General features: G+C 53.3%; 1 protein-coding gene across 8 annotated transcripts in view; it reads left to right on the forward strand.

Annotated features, from left to right (window-relative positions):
* TBL1X (transducin beta like 1X-linked) overlaps positions 1–21363 on the forward strand; it is a 244520-nt gene that overhangs the window by 211119 nt on the left and 12038 nt on the right. For all 8 annotated transcript variants that reach the window (XR_002340726.1, XR_002340725.1, XR_002340728.1 and 5 more), the window contains 8 exons: positions 458–603; positions 3944–4211; positions 6270–6402; positions 6693–6834; positions 7532–7595; positions 7719–7816; positions 11659–11719; positions 19281–19402. Coding sequence is in view for 4 of the 8 variants with exons in the window: in XM_021080268.1 (XP_020935927.1) it covers positions 458–603; positions 3944–4211; positions 6270–6402; positions 6693–6834; positions 7532–7595; positions 7719–7816; positions 11659–11719; positions 19281–19402 (1034 nt within the window). In the remaining 4 variants the exon portion in view is untranslated. The remainder of the gene's footprint in view (positions 1–457; positions 604–3943; positions 4212–6269; positions 6403–6692; positions 6835–7531; positions 7596–7718; positions 7817–11658; positions 11720–19280; positions 19403–21363) is intronic.

Consider the following 21363-nt stretch of genomic DNA (forward strand, 5'->3'; position numbering starts at 1 on the left):
AGGCAGTAGCTGAGGATTCCCGAGGGAAGAGTCTCCCCTCTTTCTAATTCCCCAGCATCGCTTAGCCAAGGGGACATGCCCAGTGTTTTGGTAAAACAACAGACAGAAGCATAAGCGTCTGGAAGGAGCCCTGCAAACCCAGGTCGAAAGCCGGGAGTCTGATTTCTGTAACATTTAACCCGCGCAGACTCCAGCCTCTGTTGTGCTGTGAATAAAGGCTCTCCCGCTGTTTCTCGCCGGCGTGCGAGCACACACGCCTGCCGCGCTCTCCATCGCTCCCTCTCTCTGCCTGACCCTGCCCGCGACGGCCCAGGGCAGCACCCTGGGTCCTACAGCCAAGTCTCCCTGCTAATGAAGTGCGTCTGAAGTCGGTGGTGGCGCCTTCGGGTCTCGGTGGCTGATCCCTCCGCCCCCAGCCCAGGGCTCACGGAACCCGGGCCCCTCTGTCTTGCTGCAGGTTTTTCCCACTCGGCCTTCACGTTCGGTATCGAGAGCCACATCAGCCAGTCCAACATCAATGGGACGCTAGTGCCGCCGGCTGCCCTCATCTCCATCCTGCAGAAGGGGCTGCAGTATGTGGAGGCCGAGATCAGCATCAACGAGGTACGTGCACCCGGGGCGGGCGGTCAGCGCCCACGCCGCGCAGGACCGGGGAGCATGGGAGAGCCGGGGAAGCGCTTTCCTCTCCCTCGCTGTTAACACCTGATCCGCTTGGGGGACGCGGGTCAGTGACACCCAAGGCGCAAGCCTCCGAGGCCGCTTAGACGGTTGTGTCTTCCATATCCATGCGCACATCACCGGCTGTTGACTGATGGTCACAGTTACACGGTACTTTGCCAGATCTGAAAACCACTCAGCAAATTTGCAGGCGCTTTATACAGTCGTTCCTGGGCATCCAGAGAGTTTGGGTCCAGGAGCTGCCGTGGATGCCAAACCCGAGGTGTTCAGATCCTGTATTCGACCTTAAGCTTGAGCGGATTACTCCGCATCCGCGGATTTTTCCGCATACGCGGACTTTTCCGCATCCAAGGAGAGTGAACATAGTAGTGCAGATATTGGAAAAAATCCGCCTGTAGCAAACGTGTGCAGGTCCAACCCGTGTTGTTCAAGGGCCAGCGGTACCTCAGGGCGGTGTGGCCTTTGCACATGCGCAGAAAATGCTCTCCCGCCTCAATTCCTTCAAGCAGGTGGGTTGAAGAGGGACCCTGTGAAACGTTTGCTTAGAATCTGTGGTCCATGTCACGGTGCAACCAGACAGTCAGGGAGGAGAGAGGACGCCTCTTGTGTTCAGGAGCATTTCAAGGATGGTTTCATTACTGTGCTCATTGAACAGCTGCTGGGGGGAAGGGGGGAAGGGGGAACAGTAATTAAACTTTAAGTTGTTCTGATATGTTTGTGTCCCCTTCCTCTTTGTGGATTGGGACACTGGGTACTTGGACCAGTGTTATCCTCCCCCCCCCTTTTTTTGGCCACACCCATAGCATTCGGAAATTCCCAAGCCAGAGATGGAACCCTGCCACAGCAGCCACCGATCTTTAGCCCCACAAGCCCCCAGGGAACTCTCTGTCCCTGTGTCAATGGCTTATTCGAGCTCCCCTCCCTCCTGTACTGCTTTGCCCTCAGGATGGTCCTGTGAGGATGCCCGGGCTCCCTGTGGTGCCCCTGGCCTCCTTGCATGTGCATCTGGGTCCCTGCTCTCTTGACCCCTTGCTCCTTCACCCCGTTTCTCCCTCCGTGGTCGGGCTGGCTGGGCTTCCCCAGCGTCCCCATGTTCTTCTGCACAGCCGACTTGCCCCGTGCCCACGCCCCCCTCTTTACCAGCACCCATCCCAGGGTCGCCGGACCCTCCAGCAGCCCCTTCCAGGGCCACAGCAGCCTTGGGGCCCATCTGCCTGAATCCCTCCACAGCCTGCTCCATCCCCTCTTCCTCTGAACTAATGTTCTCCTTCCAGGTCTGTCATATTCACGGCGTTTAAGTCCACTTTCCGCTTAGCTTTTAAGCAGAAGTCCCATAGCTTGGGTTCTGTCACGTGGATTCCTCTGCCATCGCCCACAGCCCCGCCTCTCTGAAAACACCCGAGTGTCTTCCTACCCTTTGCTCTTTCTTGCCTGACAACAGGCAGTCTCCTCTTTCCTTTTCTCACATGGGATGCCCGCGATCTTCCACCGGCAACTTGAGGCCCCTCTAGGGTCTGTCTACAAAACACATCAGCGTGGGGCTGGCGGTACAAGACCCCAGAGGTCCCCCCAGCTCTCAGATTGTATGATGCTGCTGCAGTTGGATTTCCCTGCCCCCGGTTTCCATGGCGTCCATTTGAGAAGCCCCCATACCTACCCGCCCTTGGCAGTTCAAAATCCCACATGTCCCAAGAAGGATGAAAGAGCGTCGAAGTTCCCGTCCTGGCTCACTGGTTAACGAATCTGACTAGAAACCATGAGGTTGCGGGTTCAATCTCTGGCCTTGCTCAGTGGGTTAAGGATCCGGCGTTGCCGTGAGCTGTGGTGTAGGTCACAGATGCGGCTCGGATCCCGTGTTGCTGTGGCTGCGGCGTAGGCCGGCGGCTACGGTCTGATTGGACCCCTAGCCTGGGAACCTCCATACGCCGTGGGAGCGGCCCTAGAAAAGGCAAAAAGACCAAAAAAAAAAAAAGAGAAAGAAAGAGTATCACATTTGTCACGTACGTTTCCAGCCGTGAAAAACGAGGCAGCTTGCTTTTAAAGTGGAAGCTGGGAGATGCTCTGTGACTCTGGGCAGTCACTACCTTTTACAAAATCGTCGTCCACGTGGGGTGTGAGTATGTGAAGACGGGGGTGACATAGAAGCTGGCTGACCAGCCGGTCAGCACTGGCCCCTCCATGGCCGTAGCCAGGGGGTGAGGTGACTGTCTTTTTCCCATGTTCTCTGTTGTTTTATATTGTTTCATTATTTCACATTTTATAGAGTAACTAGTGGTCAGCTGGGGCGATGTTTCACTGCGACACCACACAGCTGAACCTCAGGTCCTCAGGTCTTCCTAACTTATGGGGAGTCGGGCGAAAACATGTTTGCCCATCCAGCAGACGCGACCGAGAGGCACCAAGTTTCATGTGACTCTAACATTTGGCGTCTTTTCTAAGGAGAGAACCCTGTCCCGTTTTCCTTGTTGATAGAAACCAGAGATTCAAAGGAAGTTCCAAAAACAGGAATGGGAGCTCAGCCGTGCTGTTGGGAGGATAGTGCATACGTGTGGGTCTGCTCCCTGAGCCCAGGGAGTCCCTTCAGGTGGCAGCGTGTTTATTACGGGGGGCAGGTGTGTCAGGAATCCAACCCTGCGAGGGGCAGGGAACTCTCCTGGGCCTGAGGTGTCCAAAGAGAGACCTCTGTCACATGAAAGGGGAGTGGCGCCACACTTATCACGGGCCCCAGGCAGGCTTTCTTGCCTTGGGCAGGGCAGTCTCGACACTTGGGGGCCAGATCCTTCTCTGTCCCGGCTGTCCTGAGCTCTGTGGGATGGGGAGCAGCATCCCTAGAAGCCCAGGTGTGACAACCCCAAATGTTTCCAGACCTTGCCACATGTCCCCAGAGGGGTAGAATTACCCCCACACACACCCCCTTTTGAGAACCCCTGCCTCAGGGTGGCCCTCTCCTGGTGAAGTTGAGTGGAAGGGTTCCCGGGCCCCTACAGCAGTGGTTGGTGTTGACCCAAACTTCGGGCCCCACCTGGGGGCAGCGATTACACCCGGTCCTCCGTGGGTGCTCACCCTCGCCGCTCCCACCGCGCTGCCCACCTGGGATCCCGGCAGCTGGCTTGGGATCCTCGGGACTCCCGACCGGGGGCAGCATCCCCCGAGGCAGCTCCGAGTCGCTCTCATCCCGTCCCCGGCCGCACCTGTCGGGTGGGAGGGCGGAGCCCGGCCGGGAGCCCTGTGCAGGAGCTGACGCTGTGCCGGGCTCGGTCCCCAGGACGGCACGGTGTTCGACGGCCGCCCCATAGAGTCCCTGTCCCTGATCGACGCGGTGATGCCCGACGTGGTGCAGACGCGGCAGCAGGCCTTCCGGGAGAAGCTGGCACAGCAGCAGGCCAGCGCAGCGGCGGCGGCAGCGGCGGCAGCGGCAGCAGCCACGGCGGCACCGGCGGCCCCGGCAGCCGCGGCGGCTGTTTCCCAGCAGAATCCACCAAAGAACGGCGAGGCCACGGTGAACGGCGAGGAGAACGGAGCGCACGCGATAAGTGAGTGCCGGCTCCGGAGCCTCGCTCTCGTGGCTTCCCTCTGTTCTCCGTCCAGACAGGTCCGCGCTGCTTCGAGGCCCCGCCTCCTGCGCGGTTGCTGGGGTGGGTGTCCAGGGTTTGCCTCCTCTGCCGCCAGGAGGGTTTGGCATCGACATCCTTAGACATGTGTTTTTTACCCACGTTCGCTCAGCTTCAGGAGAGGTGTCCTGAGAGCTCATGTAGCGTGAAAGGCAGTTTTCTTCCTTGTGATGATGGGCCGGAAAGGAAAGGATTGTCGGTGGAGGCCCCGCCGCATCCTCCAGCCTGGCAGTCAGATGTGATGTGACACTCAGAGCTCATGGTCTCTGAGAGGGCCCCGGGCTCAGACAGCAGGTGCTTCTTTGGGGCCTGCCAGAGGGTCCCCGTTTGCTTAGTGCCCAAAAGTATGCGGCAAATAAAGGAGAGGCTACCGTGTTTACCCAGACACGGTAAACTGCTTTTAAACTCCCAAAGTGCTCGGGAGTATACGTGCAAAGAGTTTGTGTGTGTGTGTCTGCGGTGTGAGCCCATGTGTTATGCATGCATGTGTGTTCTGCCTTGTTTGAAAGTCATCGCTCTCCGAGCAGCCGTGCCGCCTGGGTCATCATCCATGGGCCCAGGGAAGGCGTTCTTCCAGGCCTCTCTGGTAGGGTAGAGGGGCGGCTACAGCGTTGAGCAGGAAGCCGAAGCCGGGGCGGGCTGCGATGCGGATTATGTTACAGCAGGATGGCTTAGAGGCCATCTGTCGAGTGTTGAATGAAAAGACCTCCCACCAGCAGGGCCCGTAGTCACTGTTATCAAGGTCCAAAGCGATGGGGCAGAGAAAGGAGAAGAACAGAACAGGTGTCTGGAAGCACAGGTCGTGTATGGGCTGTCCACTCCCATGGACTACATCACTCAGGATTCCAAAAATAAAGAAAACGGGAAGATACATGTCCTTGTTTTCTTAGTCTTTCACCCCAGAAAGTAACTTGAATTGGGGAGCTTCGAGAACTGCGTTTGTCTGCCAGGACAGGAATTTTGCAGGCTTCCAAATTGCACCTGTGTCTTTTCGATCTTAGGAAACTCCTATGGCGTGTGGCTACCAGGCGGCAGGTGCAACGCCTTAAAGTGCACTGGCGGCTCACAGACTGAGAGCCTCCGTTTCAGGGATCCCTGGGGGTTACTTTTCATCCGCGGGCTGACTGCCGCCCCCGCCCCCCACCACACACACATCATTTGGTGGTTTTGACTTTTACTTTGTTCTGGAAACCTGGTCCCGCCTGGTCCTTGCTCCCAATTTGCCGCAAGGCAGGTCGTGGCCAGAATGCAGTCTGACATAAAACTTCATCCTGACGTTCAGGGATTTTTTTTCTTGGGAGTTCCCGTTGTGGCGCAGCAAAAACAAATCGACTAGGAGCCGTGAGGTTGCAGGTTCAATCCCTGGCCTCACTCAGTGGGTTAAAGATCCAGTGCTGTCATGCGCTGTGGTATAGGTCGAAGACCTGGCTCGGATCCTGCGTTGCTGTGGCTGTGGTGTAGGCCGGCGGATACAGCTCCGATTGGACCCCTAGGCCTGGGCACCTCCATATGCTGTGGGTGCAGCCCTAAAAAGTCCAAAGGAAAAAAAAAAGAAATTTTTTTCTTGTGCCACTTGGGGGAAAACAGCCACTTTGCAGGGTGAGCCTCTCCCAGGTGGCATTTATCATGGCTCGTGTCCACCACCCTCCAGATAAAAAGTCTTGTCCTATCGAGAAGGCGCCTCCACTCAAGAGCCAGCTGGCTGTGGTCAGCTTTGTCCAGTCTCGTTCTGGTTGTTGGTAGATATGAGCCTGGCCCTAGTTATAAAGAAGAAATACTGGTTTGTGTTCTTCTGTTAAATTTGGAGAGTGTAAAGAAAGGTAGCATATTTGCTAAATTACATAAAAGCCATGATTTAGTTGTCATCATCAGAAGTGACGTGACCTGGCGCAGCCAAAGAAGTCGTTTCTAGAACTCAGGGGCCCCGCGGGTGGGTTTCTCTGGTGTCCGTCAGCCACGCGTCTCTGTTTCCCGAGACAGATAATCATTCAAAGCCAATGGAAATCGATGGGGACGTGGAGATTCCACCCAACAAAGCCACGGTCCTTCGGGGCCACGAGTCTGAGGTGTTCATTTGTGCCTGGAACCCCGTCAGTGACCTCCTGGCTTCCGGGTAAGGCCGGCCGGCGGGGCTGCCCGGGGTCAGGGCGCCTGGGCGGCCGGAGGGGACGCGCGCTCCTCTGCTCCCGTGCGTGTGGCCTCTGCCCGCCGCGTGCAGCCCGGGGCCTGGGCTCCGGTGCCGCTGACTGCGGAGAAGCCGTCCCTCCGCCACTTCCCGCGGGTTGGGGAGCAGCTCGGGGACCTTTCAAATTGCTGAGCCGGGACCGGGAAGGGACGCGCTGCGGGGCGGGGGGGGGGAGGGGGGAGTTAAGACGCCAAGGGCTGCGTGTGTTCCTTGCGCAGATCCGGAGATTCCACCGCGAGGATATGGAACCTCAACGAAAACAGCAACGGGGGCTCCACCCAGCTAGTGTTGAGGCACTGCATACGAGAGGGCGGCCACGACGTCCCCAGCAACAAAGACGTGACCTCGCTGGACTGGAACGTAAGCCGCCTCCCCCGCCCCGGACGCTCACTTCACGTCTGCAAAGCCCGCCCGCAGCCACGGGAGGGCTGCGGGATGGAACGGGCTACACGGACGCCAGGAGGGGGCCATGTGCTCGGTCCCCCACCCCGGGGGCCGGCCTCTGTTTCTTCGCCCTGGGCGGCCCCTAGCTGGGTGCTCGGGAGGAATCTGGAGGTCCTGTCGGGGAGCCTGTCCTGATCCTCCAGCCCTGGGGTCTCGCGCGTGTGTATCAGAGACACACGCAGCCTTCGGCTCCTTGCGGCTTTGTCGCTCTTTAATGACCTCTTCCTGCCTATTCTGTCACTTCGTCACAGAGTCCAGTCCTCCCTCTCTGCAAAAGTCTTTAAAAGCTCATCTCAGTCTCCAAAAGCCTCACGATACCTTCTCGTAGGTGTTGCTATGGATGTCGTAGGTGGGGAGGGGTTGCGATGTGCTTTCCTCGCCCCCTCCTCTCCTTGATGCTCTTACCGGGGAGCCCGTTCTGTCCTCGGTGCTCACGGAAGGGCAGCGGCGGCTGAGGTCGGCCGGCACACCTGCCGTACCTGGCGAGGCCCTTCCCCGGAAACTGGTGACTGACGTCAGACGGGTCCGGGCCCCGCCTACGTGAGAGGCTCCCTTTTCAGAGCTGCCCCCACTAAGCTGTCGTTGTTGCTGTGTGTTTCTCTCTGGCCCGCAGAGTGATGGGACACTGTTGGCTACAGGTTCCTATGACGGTTTTGCCAGGATATGGACGGAAGATGGTAAGTTCTGCCTCCCCCCGCTCGGGGATCGGCCGAGAGGTGCTGTGGTTTGTCATCATCCAGGGAGCAGCCCGGGACTTGGAGGTCACCATGCTTGCTGTGCTTTGTTTTTTTACATACCAGGTAACCTGGCCAGCACCTTAGGCCAACATAAAGGCCCCATCTTTGCCTTGAAGTGGAACAAGAAGGGGAATTACATTTTGAGTGCTGGCGTCGACAAAGTGAGTGTTTGCGTGAAAGACGTCTCTGTGCTCCGCAGATGCTCCTTTAGGTTTAATGTCCGATAACTTCAGGGTTTCTTTGAATTCCGAGACTTCTGCTGCCTCCCCGGAAGAAATCTGAAGGACTTGTCTCGGGGTTGTTTGTTTGTGTGGGTTTTGTCCGACCTCCCGTCATCTCTCATGCACTGTAGCCACAGACCTTCCTGCAAAGCTTCCCCCCATGTGTTTGGAGGTTCGTATTCAGTGGGAGAAAGAAGCAATCCCCAGATTGCATTTATCCACTGCTTCAAGGAGCCCACTGGTGTAGCGTGCCCTCTGCGTAAACTCTGAGCAGCAGTTTTGCTCACCAGGCTTGTTCCCCTCCCTCGAGAATCGTTGCTTCTGTCTCTAGACCGCAGGGTCCCTGAGAGCAGGAGGAAGGAAGGCAGACGCGCGTACGAGGGCGCGTGCTCATGGCAGCCTGCGGAGCAGACCTAGAATCCACTCTGTGCCCAGACCAGGTTGCCTGGTGGGTGTGACGGCAGTAAGTCTGAGTGGCTGTGATCACCCAGGCGCATCTGGGAGCCCTTATGGGGTGAAGGGACACTGGGTGAAAGGTCCGCAGGTGTAGATGCCATCCTGGCTCTGACTCCGCTAATTCCAGCACCCCCCCTACCCTGTCTGGGTTTCTGTCTCCTTAGCTGTCGGGACAGAAATGGAATCATGACCCCTAGAGCCCCTGCGTGAATGGTTATGCCGCCCCCAAAACTCGGCAGGAATTCTAAGTCATTCCAAACAGCTTTGGAAAAGAAGCGTTATCAAGAACCGAAGAAGGAGGAGTTCCCATCGTGGCTCAGCAGAAACAAATCTGAGTAGCATCCATGAGGACCCAGGTTCGATCCCTGGCCTCACTCCGTGGGTTAAGGATCCAGCGTTGCCCTGAGCTGTGGTGTAGGTCGCAGATGCAGCTCAGATCCGGCGTGGCTGTGGCTGTGGGTTACGCCGCCAGCCAAAGCTCCGATTGGACCCCTAGCCTGGGAACCTCCATGTGCCGTGGGTTCGGCCCTAAAAAGACAGAAGGAAAGAAAGAAGTGAAGAAGGAAAAAACAGCCCCGTTCTCACATCAGTGTATGGCTCTACAGCTAGAAACCATGCCTGCGTGCAGTGCTCTGGCCTGGTCTCCAGAAGGCTTCGCATTTGCATAATGACTTCCGGATGATTGTAAAGTCACTACTGTCTGTCCATTCAGGTTCTAAAAATGCTTAGAACATGATAGAGGTGACCTGTAAGCATTGTCACGCTCTCGGAATAGTCATCGTTGCGTTTGATAAGCCCTGGCCCGCAGGTCAAATCTGGCCCATCAGCTGTTTTTGTAAATAACGTTTTCTTGGCCTGCAGCCCCACCCATTGGCTCCAAATAGTCCGTGGCAGCTTTCCTGCTACAACAGCGGACGGACGAGTTATAACAGACACCGTGTGGTCCTCAAAGCCTGAAATATTCTCTCTCTGGGCCTTGACAGGAAAGGTTTGCTGCCCCTGCACGACAGTAGGGTCACCGACTAGGGCAGTGAATTATCATTCTTCATCTCTCTCTCTCTCTTTCTCTCTCTCTCTCTCTCTCTCTCATTGATGCTAGCAAACCTTTTGTTCAACCTTGGCAACCTCATGTCTCACATGAGAAAGCTGAGCTTCTGTGGTTGATGCGCTAAAGGTTCTCCTACAGCTACCACTGAATTTTCCCAGCGACATTACAGTTCAGACATCACACTCACACACACACACACACACACACACACATGGAACTTGGTCTTCTGGAAGGCTGGTCATCCATGCTGCTGACTGAACTATTTTAAAGATTTGTGCAGGTGATAACTACTGCCTGCGTTGGCCCCTGTGATGCTCCCAAGGTGAGAGGGACTCCCTGGAGGGCTCTGTCCTTTTTCACGGACAGGAGCATGGAGCCCTCGAGAGCCTCACCACTTGGCCTTGGGGACACCTTGGTATAGAGTCGGGAAAGGGTTGGAACTCCCGCCCCATGGCCAGGAACTCCTGCCCTTGAACCTCCACACACTCCAAAGAGTTCTTTGCATCCTCGGCTCCTCCCTGCCCCCACCCCGGGGGCTGTTTTTATATCCGTTTTGGATCTGCTGCCTGATTATCTTTTGACCCCACCAGGCAGTGCACGAGACAGTTCGTGAACTGCACACTCGGGGTCCTAGCCGTCTCTGCAGCAGACACTGTCTGCCGTGATTAGTAGTCAGCCAGCGCGTAATAGTCAGGTTTCAAAAGCAGTATATTCTCAGGGAGGAAATGTAATGTAGAGATGCTGGCTTTGACCTTCAGTGCATGCTTAGCCCAAAGTGGCTAAAGTGTGTTTCAAATTCTGAAGAGCTTTCGTATCACGAACGCTTTTTTGGCTGGAGTATATTCTTTGCTTTTTTTTTTTTAAATCTTTTCGGGCTGCTCCTATGGCATATGGAAGTTCCCAGGCTAGCGGTCAAATCGGAGGTACACCTGCCAGCCTACACCGCAGCCACAACAACGCAGGCTTCGAGCTGCACCTGCGACCTACACCACAGCTCATGGCAACGCCAGAGCCTTAACCCGCTGAGCAAGGCCAGGGATCGAACCTGCATCCTCATGGATACTAGTCAGCTTCTTAACCCACTGAGCCACTAGGGGAGCTCTTATCCAGTGGATAGTCAATGTATAACATCAGCAAATTGAAACAGATACGGATGTAGCATGTGAAACTGTATCAGAATTGTGGAAGAGTTTATATGTCCTTTGCTTGGCAGATCTTTGCCGGGGTGGGGGCGCGGGGGCGAGTAAAGGTTCCAGTGCAGTGGAAAATTCCTGCTGATTAACACTCAATTCTGGGAGTTCCTTCCGTGGCACAGCGGGTTGAGAATCTGACCACAGCTTCTCGGGTCACTAAGGAGATGTGGGTTCGGTTCCCCAGCCAGGCTCAGGGAGTTAAAGCGTGCCGCGTGGGTCGCCACTGCTGCTCAGATTCAGTTCCTGGCCCTGCACCTTCCCTCTGCTGCAGGAGTGGCCATTTAAAAAAAAAAAAAAAAGACTGAGTTGTAATGCTTTTCACTGAGCTCCCCCTGGCTGCTTCCCTAAGGGCCTTCCAGCAGGAGCTTCTTAAGCGTCTGTGATTTGCTTTGTCCCCCTGCCCCCCCCATGCCCCCAGGGCGGAGATCTTTTTTTTTTTTCGTCTTTATAAGTGCACCAGTCAATCAGTGCCACACCCCAGTGTAACCCACTGTATCCCATGCCCCCAGGTCATGGGACTTTTCAGAAGTACCCATTTCTGCAGCTTTTCTTTTGGATGGGTTACGAAAGCGTGTTTAGATCTGCATCCACACAGTTTCATGGTTGGGCGGATTCCCACCAGGATTGGTCCTTTTCTGAGTCTCAGGGCTGCTGGGTCCAGGGCAGTAACCCCCACCACGTGTGGCCAGGTTTATAAATGTGACCGTCTGGATTCTCAAGCGCCAAACACACCATGAATTCTAAAGACACGGACAAAAAGAATGTCCAGTATCGCACTGATAGTCCTGTGTTGATGTCATGTTGAAATGTTAATATTTTGGCCACATTGGACTGAAAGAAACAACCGTTAAAATTAGTTCTACCTTTTTTTTCCTGTGTGTGTGTGTGTGTGTGTGTGTGTGTGAGATTACTAGAAAAGTTTCAACTTCCTGTGTGGCCTGCGTGCTATTTATTGGGTAGTGCTGGGTTGAGAGAAGAGAGGGGCTCCCTGCGTTTGCTTGTAGGATACATTTTTCTGGAGAAAACACTCCCCAAGAAAAGTTACTAACGTTGTTTTCTTTTCTTTGTTTTTTTGCGGAGCGCAGACAACAATAATCTGGGATGCCCACACCGGAGAGGCCAAACAGCAGTTTCCGTTTCATTCTGGTGCGTAGCTTTAAAACGGAGATGTATTTTTGTTTTTTGCTAATTCAGAAGTAGTCATCTGAGTCCTGGGAAGTGTCCCCTTGCTGTAGTGAGAAAACCCGTCTCACAGGAAGCGTGGCTCTTAAGGTTTGCAGCACTCGGGTACCAAGTTTGCAAACACTGCAGCCCCACCCCCACCCCCCCGCGCCCTGACCCCACCTGGGCTCCTTCTGGCCGCAGCCCCAGGACATGGTATGGGGGCCGGGGGACCTCGCCCGGCTTCAGCTCTTCCCAGGAGGAGGGCTCAGCGTACAGGTGAACACACAGCTCAGACTTCTTCTGACAACAAGATGCAAAGCAAAACCCGCAGAGGGCAGAGTCACCCGGGAGAGACCCAGAGCTTCCAGGCATCGCCTCCTGGTGGAATCACACAGGACTTGCTGACGGCCCCAGGAACAAGCTCTAGGGGCGCGTGCAAACCGTCCTCCACCAGGAAACTCAGCAGAGCCTGGTGCCCAGGGTGGCTCTGCGGGCCTGCCCCCTTGGCACCCTGTGCCCAGCAGGCCCGCAAGTTCTCTACCCCTGGGAGGAGCGGGGGGCGCAGCATAAACCACATTGTTTGCACAGACAGTCGAGGCGTGGAAGCCATTCTTCCCAGTCAGGGATGGTGGAAACCCTCTGGAAAATCCAGATGCCCAGACTCGGGCCAAGGGCCCAAGGAGTGGTGTCAGCCCGGGCTGGTAAGCCCTTCCTGTACAATGTGCAGCTGCTGCTCTTGACCCGACTGTGTCTGTGTGTTGGAGCCGCACCAGGCCCCACAGGGCAGCCCGGGGTCTCGGCATCCAGGTTCCCATCCTCCCACATGACAGTTCACGTCCCCTGAGACTCAGAGCTGTGGTTAGATGCGGCCTCTTAACCTAAGACAGAGGTGGACACACCGCAGGAGGGACAGCCCGTGAGAAGACAATCATACAAGTGGGTAGTTCCCGCCTGTCTTCCCAGGAACCAGCTGCTCCATTCTGGGGCATCACGCCATATGTAGGGTGAGCCTTTACTGCTGTGTCAGCTGTCCCCGAGGGGATGCGTACGAGGGCGTCAGGGGGCCTCTCGGGATGGGTGGTGCCTGGTGATGATCTCAACCTGAGGACTGGCCGAAGGGCCCCCCCCCCCAAGACAGCACAGCCCATCTCAGTGCCCAGGGGGTGCTCTATGCCAGGGATGCAGCCCTGCGGGGAGCAGACTGAGGAAGGGCCCTTACTGGCGAGGCCCGTGGCAGATGCATGGATGCCAGCTTCTCTTAGTCCACCTGGTACTTCAGCACCCCTGCTCAAGGCCCACCCAGCAGGTGCTGGTGTACACCTTTCTGCCCTGCACAGGGCGCCCACCTCTGCCATGGCTGTCCCCAGGGCTTGGGGACCTCGTCTGATACACCTGAGGCTGCCCATCATTTTGTTACTGATGTGGCTTTCATGTAACTCCACTCAAGATGGGGAGGTTGGGGAGCGTATCCTGGAACATATCGCCCCCCCCCCCGCCCCGGGGAAACGGACATGACGCCAGGACCAGCATGTGGGCATCCCAGCCCCGGGCGGGGTGGGGAGTAGGCATGTGTACCATTCACCACAGTCTGGTTCCAGGATGTTCCTGTCATCCCGCCGGGAAACCCCTCCCCCATGAAGAACACACTGTCACGCCCACTTTCCCCAGCCCCTGGCAGCACAGTCTGCCTGTTTTGATCTGTGTGTGTCTTCTCCGGGCCAGACGTCTGCGCTGTAGACTGTGCAGATCAAAGCCAGTCTGGTGAATTTCCACCGTGTCTGGCACAAAGCCAAAACCATTCCTCCTTTGGTTGTCAAAAAGGATGTAGTGATAAGGTCAGAGGCCTAGAGCATCAGATACTCGTGTGCTGGCCGAATATCTGTCTTGCAGAAAGCTTTGCCTTCTGTTTTTCAGGGGATACACCCAAGATAATTGATTGTCAGCAAAGTTCCTCTAATGGGTTTATCCTAAGAATTCATTTAGAAAGTCTTTCAGGATTTCCCGTCGTGGCGCAGTGGTTAACGAATCCGACTAGGAACCATGAGGTTGCGGGTTCATTCCCTGCCCTTGCTCAGTGGGTTAACGATTGGGCGTTGCCGTGAGCTGTGGTGTAGGTTGCAGATGCGGCTCGGATCCTGCATTGCTGTGGCTCTGGCGTAGACCGGTGGCTACAGCTCCGATTCAACCCCTAGCCTGGGAACCTCCATATGCCGCGGGAGCGGCCCAAGAAATAGCAACAACAACAACAACAACAACAAAAAAAAAAGAAAGTCTTTCAGCAAAATGTAACATTCAAACCAGTGGGAACTAATCAAACTTACAATGTTCTGCACAGCAAAGGAAATCATTAAAAAAAAAAAAAAAAAAGACAACCTACAGAATGGGAGAAAATAGTTGCACACGATGCAATGGACAAGGGCTTCATCTCCAGAATATACAAACAACTACAAATCAACAGCAAAGAAACAAACAACCCAAGTGAAAAATGGGCAGAAGACCTGAATAGACATTTCTCCAAAGAAGACATGTGGATGGCTGACACACACATGAAAAAATGCTCAACATCACTGAATATTAGAGAAATGCAAATCAAAACTACAGGGAGGCACCTACCACTTCACACCAGTCAGAATGGCCGTCATTAATAAGTCTGCAAATAAAAAATGCTGGAAAGGGAAACTTACATTGGTGGGAATGTAAATTGGTACAACCACTATGGAAAACAGTATAGAAGTACCTCAGAAAACTAAGTAGAGAACTACCATATGACCCAGCAGTCCCACTCTTGGGTGCATATCCAGACAAAACTTTCCTTAAAAAAGATACATGCACCTGTATGTTCATTGCAGCACTGTTCCCAATAGCCGAAACATGGAAGCAACCCAAATGTCCATCAACAGATGAATGGATTAAGATGTGCTACATGTACACAATGGAATACTACTCAGCCATAAAGAAAAGCAAAGTAATGCCATTTGCAGCAGCATGGATGGAACTAGAGGTTCTTATACCAAGTGAAGTAAGTCAGACAGAAAGACAAATACCATATAGTATCACTGCTACGTGGAATCTAAAATATGCCGCAAATGAACATATCTACAGAACGGTTTCCGGTACAGCACAGGGAACTATATACAATCACTTGTGATGGAACATGATGGAAGATGATATGAGAAAAAGAATGTATATATATATATATATATATATATGCATAACTGAGTCGCTTTGCTGTACAGCAGAAATTGACAGAACACTGTACATCAACTATAATAAAGAGAACTTTTTTCCTGCAGTATTCCCCAGAGCATTCCCCAGGTCCGTGAAAGGGCTTTCCATCCCACGGACCACCTCTTTCTTCTGTCCCGAGAGAGCGTCTTGCCTGTAATTTTGCTGCCCACAAGGTGGGCCTGTGCCGTCGCTGGCTGGAAAGTCTTAGGTGTTAGTTACTTGCTTTTTTGAGTTGGGTGTGTGGTAGAGCCTGCCCAAGGCGGAAGGGAAGGAAGGGTGCTGTTTTCCAAGGTAAAGTGCAGGTGGGGAGCACTGCAGGCACAGCTTCCTTAGCATGTGACGGGTTGACCTGAGAAACGGCCATTCTCCTTGGAGGCCTGATGGGGGCGCCCTCCGTCACCCTGGGCAGGAAGCCTTAGCTCAGAGCCTGACGGTGGACAGTGCAAAGCATGAGCAAGAGTGGGCTCTCTGGAGGCTGGAGGGATCTCAAGCAGGTTCTGCTGCAGTAAAGAAAAGCCAGTCTCCGCAGGTCATGCTGGTTGGTGCCATTGATATAAGAGTCTCCAAATGATGAGTTTTTTTCTTTGTTTGTTTTTATTACTCAATGAATTTATTACATTTGTAGTGGTACAATGACCATCACAATCCAATTTTATAGGATTTCCATCCCACAACCCCAGCACATCCCCTCACCCCCCAAACTGTCTCCTTTGGACACCGTAAGTTTTTCAAAGTCTGTGAGTCAGTATCTGTTCTGCAAAGTTCAGTCTGTCCTTTTTTCAGATTCCACATGTCAGTGAAAGCATTTGATGTTGGTGTCTCATTGTATGGCTGACTTCACTTAGCATGATAATTTCTAGGTACAAGATATAAAACTTAAACAAGAAGAGATGCAGAATACAATAACTGAAATTAAAAAATTCACAAGAAGCAGCTAACAGCAGAATACAGGGGGCAGAAGAACGAATAAGCGAGGTGGAGGACAGATTAGTGGAAATTACGGATGCGGAACAGAAAAGAGAAAAAAGATTGAAAAAAAATGAAGAGAGTCTCAGGGAACTCTGGGACAATGTGAAACGCACCAACATCTGTATTATAGGGGTGCCAGAAGAAGAGAGAGAGGAGACAGAAAAAATATTCCAAGAGATAATAGCCGTAAACTTCTGTAACATTGGAAAGGAACCACTCACTCAAATCCAGGAAATGCACCGAGTACCATATAAACTAAACCCAAGGAGGAACACCCTGAAACACATATTAATCAAACTGACCAAAATTAAAGACAAGGAGAAAATATCGAAAGCAGCTAGGGAAAAGAAACAAATCACACACAAGGGAACCCCGGTAAGGTTTTTGGCAGATTTTTCAGCAGAAACTCTGCAGGCCAGAAGGGAGTGGTATGATAATACTGAACGTGATGAAAGGGAAAAACCTCCAACCAAGATTCCTTTGACCCAGCAAGGCTCTCATTCAGATTTGAAGGAAAAATCAAAACCTTCTCAGATAGGCAAGGAGTTCCCGTCGTGGCGCAGTGGTTAACGAATCCGACTAGGAACCATGAGGTTGCGGGTTCGATCCCTGCCCTTGCTCAGTGGGTTAACGATCTGGCGTTGCTGTGAGCTGTGGTGTAGGTCGCAGGCGCGGCTCAGATCCCGCGTTGCTGTGACTCTGGCAGAGGCCCGGGGCTGCAGCTCTGATTCGACCCCTAGCCTGGGAACCTCCATATGCCGCGGGAGCGGCCCAAAGAAATAGCAAAAAAAAAAAAAAAAAAAAAAAAAAAAAAGACAAGATAAGCAAAAGCTGAGAGAATTCAGCACCACCAAACCAGCTTTACAACAAATACTAAAGGAACTTCTCTAGGTAGAAAAAAAAAGGCTGCAACCGGAAACAAAAATGCCATAAAGGACAAGGCTCACCGGTAATAAAAGTATATATACAGTAAAGATACGAAATCATCCATGCACAATTATACCACCAAAATCAGAAATCGTGAGAAGAGGTGGGTACAAATGCAGGACACTGGCGATGAACTTGCAATTAAGAGACCAACAACTTAAAACAATCTCATATATATATATATATATATATATATATATATATAGAGAGAGAGAGAGAGAGAGACCCTTATATCAAATGAGGAGGTTTTAGATGTGGATCAGAGTGGGGATGGCTCTAGGAGGGGCTGGCGTGGCGATGAAGTGGCACAAGGGAGGCCTTGTGGTGCTGGAACACGGTTCTGGATCCTGGCTGCCTGATGTAGTGAAACTGCAGCCCTGCACACACCATACCCATCACCCCCCTGGGTCTGGATGTTGGACTGTGGGGCCATAAAAGGCAGTCACGGGGTGAAGGGTACATGGGGGACCCCCCTGTAATATCTTTGCAGCTTCCTGGAAATCTACAAGCATTTCAGAATTCAAGCTTAAAAACAAAAGCAAAGTCAATCTTGCTGTGCCTGGAATAGTGCTGTCAAGCCTCAGTGGCCACGCGAGGGACCCTCAGAATAGCTGGGCCCCATTATCTTTCGGTCCCCCACACTGAATGGTGAGCTCATGGTGGGGGGAAGGGGGACAGCCCCCAGAGTCCAGAGCGTCCTATAGACATCTAGGTGGCAAGGTTCAGCAGGCATTAGTGCTTATGGCCAGGCGCTGGTCACCGTCCCCTGAACCTCCCAACAGGTTGCCCCTCTTCCAGGCGTATTGACTACACGTCCGAATGCAGAGACCGGCCCAGGAATTCGTGGTTTGGCTCGTGCAGTGTTGTAACCAAGAGCAGCTGTGGGCTTGGCTCTCTGGCCCCAGGATCCTCCTAGCGACCGAGTGGCTCTAGGTTTTTTGTTCCTCGGGACCCACGGGGCTGTGCTGAAACGCTCTGTGGGGAGGTGACAGAGAGAGGCACAGGGAAAAAGCCAGTGCTGCCTCTCGGCCAAACCCTGCCACCCACACGCTCTGTGCCGGGATGGAGCTGAGGGGGTCCGTCTCTGACGTCGCAGAGGGCAGACGCAGGTGCAGGGCTCACCTTTTACTTAAAGATAGAAGACAGAGGATCCTTGCTGGCTCAGTGCGTTAGGGACTCGGTGTTGTTTCTGCAATGGCTCTGGTCGATGCTGCGGTGCGGGTTCAATCCCTGGCCTGGGAATTTCCACATGCCACTCTTGTGTGGCCCCAAACCGAGGAAAAGGAACATGGCAAACAGGAAGGGGCAATCTGAGTTAGCGTATCCTGAGCAAGTTGGATTCCTCTCCCAACTCAGGGCTGGCCTCTCTTTAAGAAACACGCACGAGGAGTTCCCGTCATGGCGCAGTGGTTAACGAATCCGACTAGGGACCATGAGGTTGCGGGTTCGATCCCTGCCCTTGCTCAGTGGGTTAAGGATCCGGCGTTGCCGTGAGCTGTGGTGTAGGTTGCAGACACGGCTTGGATCCCGCGTTGCTGTGGCTCTGGCATAGGCTGGCAGCTACAGCTCCGATTAGACCCCTAGCCTGGGAAACTCCATATGCCTCAGGAGCGGCCCAAGAAATGGCAAAAAAAAAAGACAAAAAAAAGAAAAAGAAAAAAAGAAACACGCACGAGACACGGTCAGAGATGGAGCAGTTGATGAAGAGCTGATGGGAGGCTTGCAGGTCTTGATCCTCCGAGCAAGGAAGTGCCCGAGAGAACAAGGGTGCTGAGAAGAACAAGTCTCCTGGGGAGGTTGGAGAAGGGAGGCGGGCCGGCCCCGTCCCCCAAACCCTACAGAGGTCTTGGAGCCACGGGCCCCTGAGAAGGGCCCAGGAGCCAGAGACTGTGTCCATCCCAAGGCCACTGAGTCCCCTGACAGGGTTCCTGGCAGCTGTAAGCAGCTTCCAGCCGGTAGGGTGCCTTGCTGTGCTGCAGGCGTTTCTTCGGTGGGGATGTCGCCTGCATAGGCTGTGAAATCTTGCTCCTCTCCTCTCTCTGCTCTCCGTGGAGAACAGACCAAATCAGCCCGCCTCCAGTGACACCGTGGGTGCGGGAAGGGGTAGGAGCAGCTGCGTGCTTCCCCCCATCCTGTCTCACCCATGCCCGGGGAGCAAGAGACTCTGTGTGCCCAGGACACACAAAGTGTCCCCAGGCCTCTGTCTGGATGCATCTGGTCAGCCCTGCAGATGTGCAGGGCAGGTCTTTCAGGTGTGTGAGGCATGGAGGCCACATGGACACTGCAAGTGCTTTTTTTTTTTTTTTTTTTTTTTTTCATTGTGTTGCTAGGCTTCTTGACGATGCTGTTACTTTAAGTCCACTGGCCTCTGGGCACACGTGGTAAATGCACATGTCCCCACCCCTTTGCTGCCCCACAGCCCCCGCTCTCGACGTGGACTGGCAGAACAACACTACCTTTGCCTCCTGCAGCACGGACATGTGTATTCACGTCTGCAGGCTCGGCTGCGACCGCCCCGTCAAAACCTTCCAAGGACACACAGTAAGTGCCAGCGCTGGTTGCAGTGCTCAGGGTCGTGAGAATGTGCTGGGAGGTGGGAGCTGGCGCGTTACGCCTGGGTTTAAAAGATGCTGTGGAAGGAGTTCCGTCATGGCGCAGTGGAAATGAATCTGACTGGCATCCATGAGGATGCAGGTTTGACCCCTGGCCTCGCTCCGTGAGTTAAGGATCTGGTGTTGCTGTGAGCTGTGGTGTCGGTCACAGATGAGGCTCGGATCTGGTGTTGCTGTGGCTGTGGTATAGACCAGCAGCTACAGCTCTGATTCGACCCCTAGCCTGGGAACCTCCATATGCTGTGGGTGTTGCCCTAAAAAGACAAAAAAGACAAAAAAAAAACGATACTGTGGAAAAAGTTCCCGTTGTAGCACATTGGGATCAGCAGCATCTTTTCAGTGTCAGGACACAGGTTCGATCCCCAGCCAGCACAGTGGGTTAAAGGATCCAGGGTTGCCATAGCTACAGCATTAGGTCACAACTGCCTGCAACTTGGATCTGACCCCTGGGCCTGGAACTGCATGTGCTTAGAGGCAGCCAAAAAGGGGGAAAAAATAAAAAAAGATACTGTGAGAATGCCTGCTGTGGCACAGTAGGTTAAGGATTCAGCATTGCCACAGCTGCAGTGTAGGTTGCAGCTACAGCTCAGATTCCACCCCTGGCCTGGGAATTTCCACGTGCCTTGGGTGCAGCTGGAAAAGGAATGGAGGAGTTCCCATCGTGGCGCAGTGGTTAACGAATCTGACCAGGAACCATGAGGTTGTGGGTTCGATCCCTGGCCTTGCTCAGTGGGTTAATGGTCCGGCGTTGCCGTGAGCTGTGGTGTAGGTCGCAGACGTGGCTCGGATACCTGCGTTGCTGTGGCTCTGGCATAGGCTGGCAGCTACAGCTCCGATTCGACCCCTAGCCTGGGAACCTCCATATGCTGCAGGAGCGGCCCAAGAAATGGCAAAAAGACAACAACAACAACAACAAAATGAAAAAGGAATGGAAAACAAACAGGTATTGTAACGCAGACCAGTTAAGCAGCCCTTTGCTGCTCAGGCTGTTGGAGCTATCCCATGGGGTAGGCTGATTTACGCATTGCCCACCTGGGTAAGCAGTTAAAAAAAAAAAAAAAAGGACCAGAGTTGGGCCAGTTGTTGGATTTTGCAGGAAAGACTTTATGGCAGCTATTCTTACTGGGCCACTTTGCTGTACAGCAGAAATTGGCAGAACATTGTAAATCAGTGATACTTCAATAAATAAATAAAGGAGCTATTATTATGAAGACATAAAGGAAAGGCTACTTGTAATGAGTGAATAGATGGGGAATAGCAGCAGAGAAAGGAAAACTGTCAAATGGAAATCTCAGAACTGAGATTAGTGTCTGAAATGAAAATCTTGTTGATGGAGAGATTACAGAAATACCTTTTGTGAAGCACAAGAGCGATCGTAGAACTAGCCGGTCTGAAGGACTGTTAAATGACTGAACAAATGAATAGAGAGGCTTCATGACCTCTGTGGCGACATGAAGCCCTCTGTCATATGTGTGTAATGCAGAGTAAAGAAAAGAGAAAGAAACAGAAAACCTACTTGCAATGATGGCCAGATTTTCCTGAATTTGTTGGCAAAGATCAACACTCAATCCAAGAAGCTCAGACACCAGCTGAATTCTTACGGAATTGTTTTTTTTCATTATTTTTTATTGAGGTGTAGTTGATTTACAAGATTATATAAGCTTCAGGTGTACAACACAGTGATGCACGATCTTTAAAAAAGTATCCTCCATTTATAGTTATTATGAAATTTTGGCTCTATTCCCTGTGCTGTGCAGTGGATCCTCGTAGCTTATTTAACACGTAACAGATGGTACCTCTTACTCCCCTGCCCCCTGTCTCGCCCCTCCCCCTTTTGTCCCCCCAGTGGTCACCAACCTCCTGCTCGTTCTCTGTAGCTGAGTCTGCTTC

The sequence above is a fragment of the Sus scrofa genome, chromosome X (genome assembly GCF_000003025.6).
Source record: "Sus scrofa isolate TJ Tabasco breed Duroc chromosome X, Sscrofa11.1, whole genome shotgun sequence".
NCBI classification, from domain to species: Eukaryota; Metazoa; Chordata; class Mammalia; order Artiodactyla; family Suidae; genus Sus; species Sus scrofa.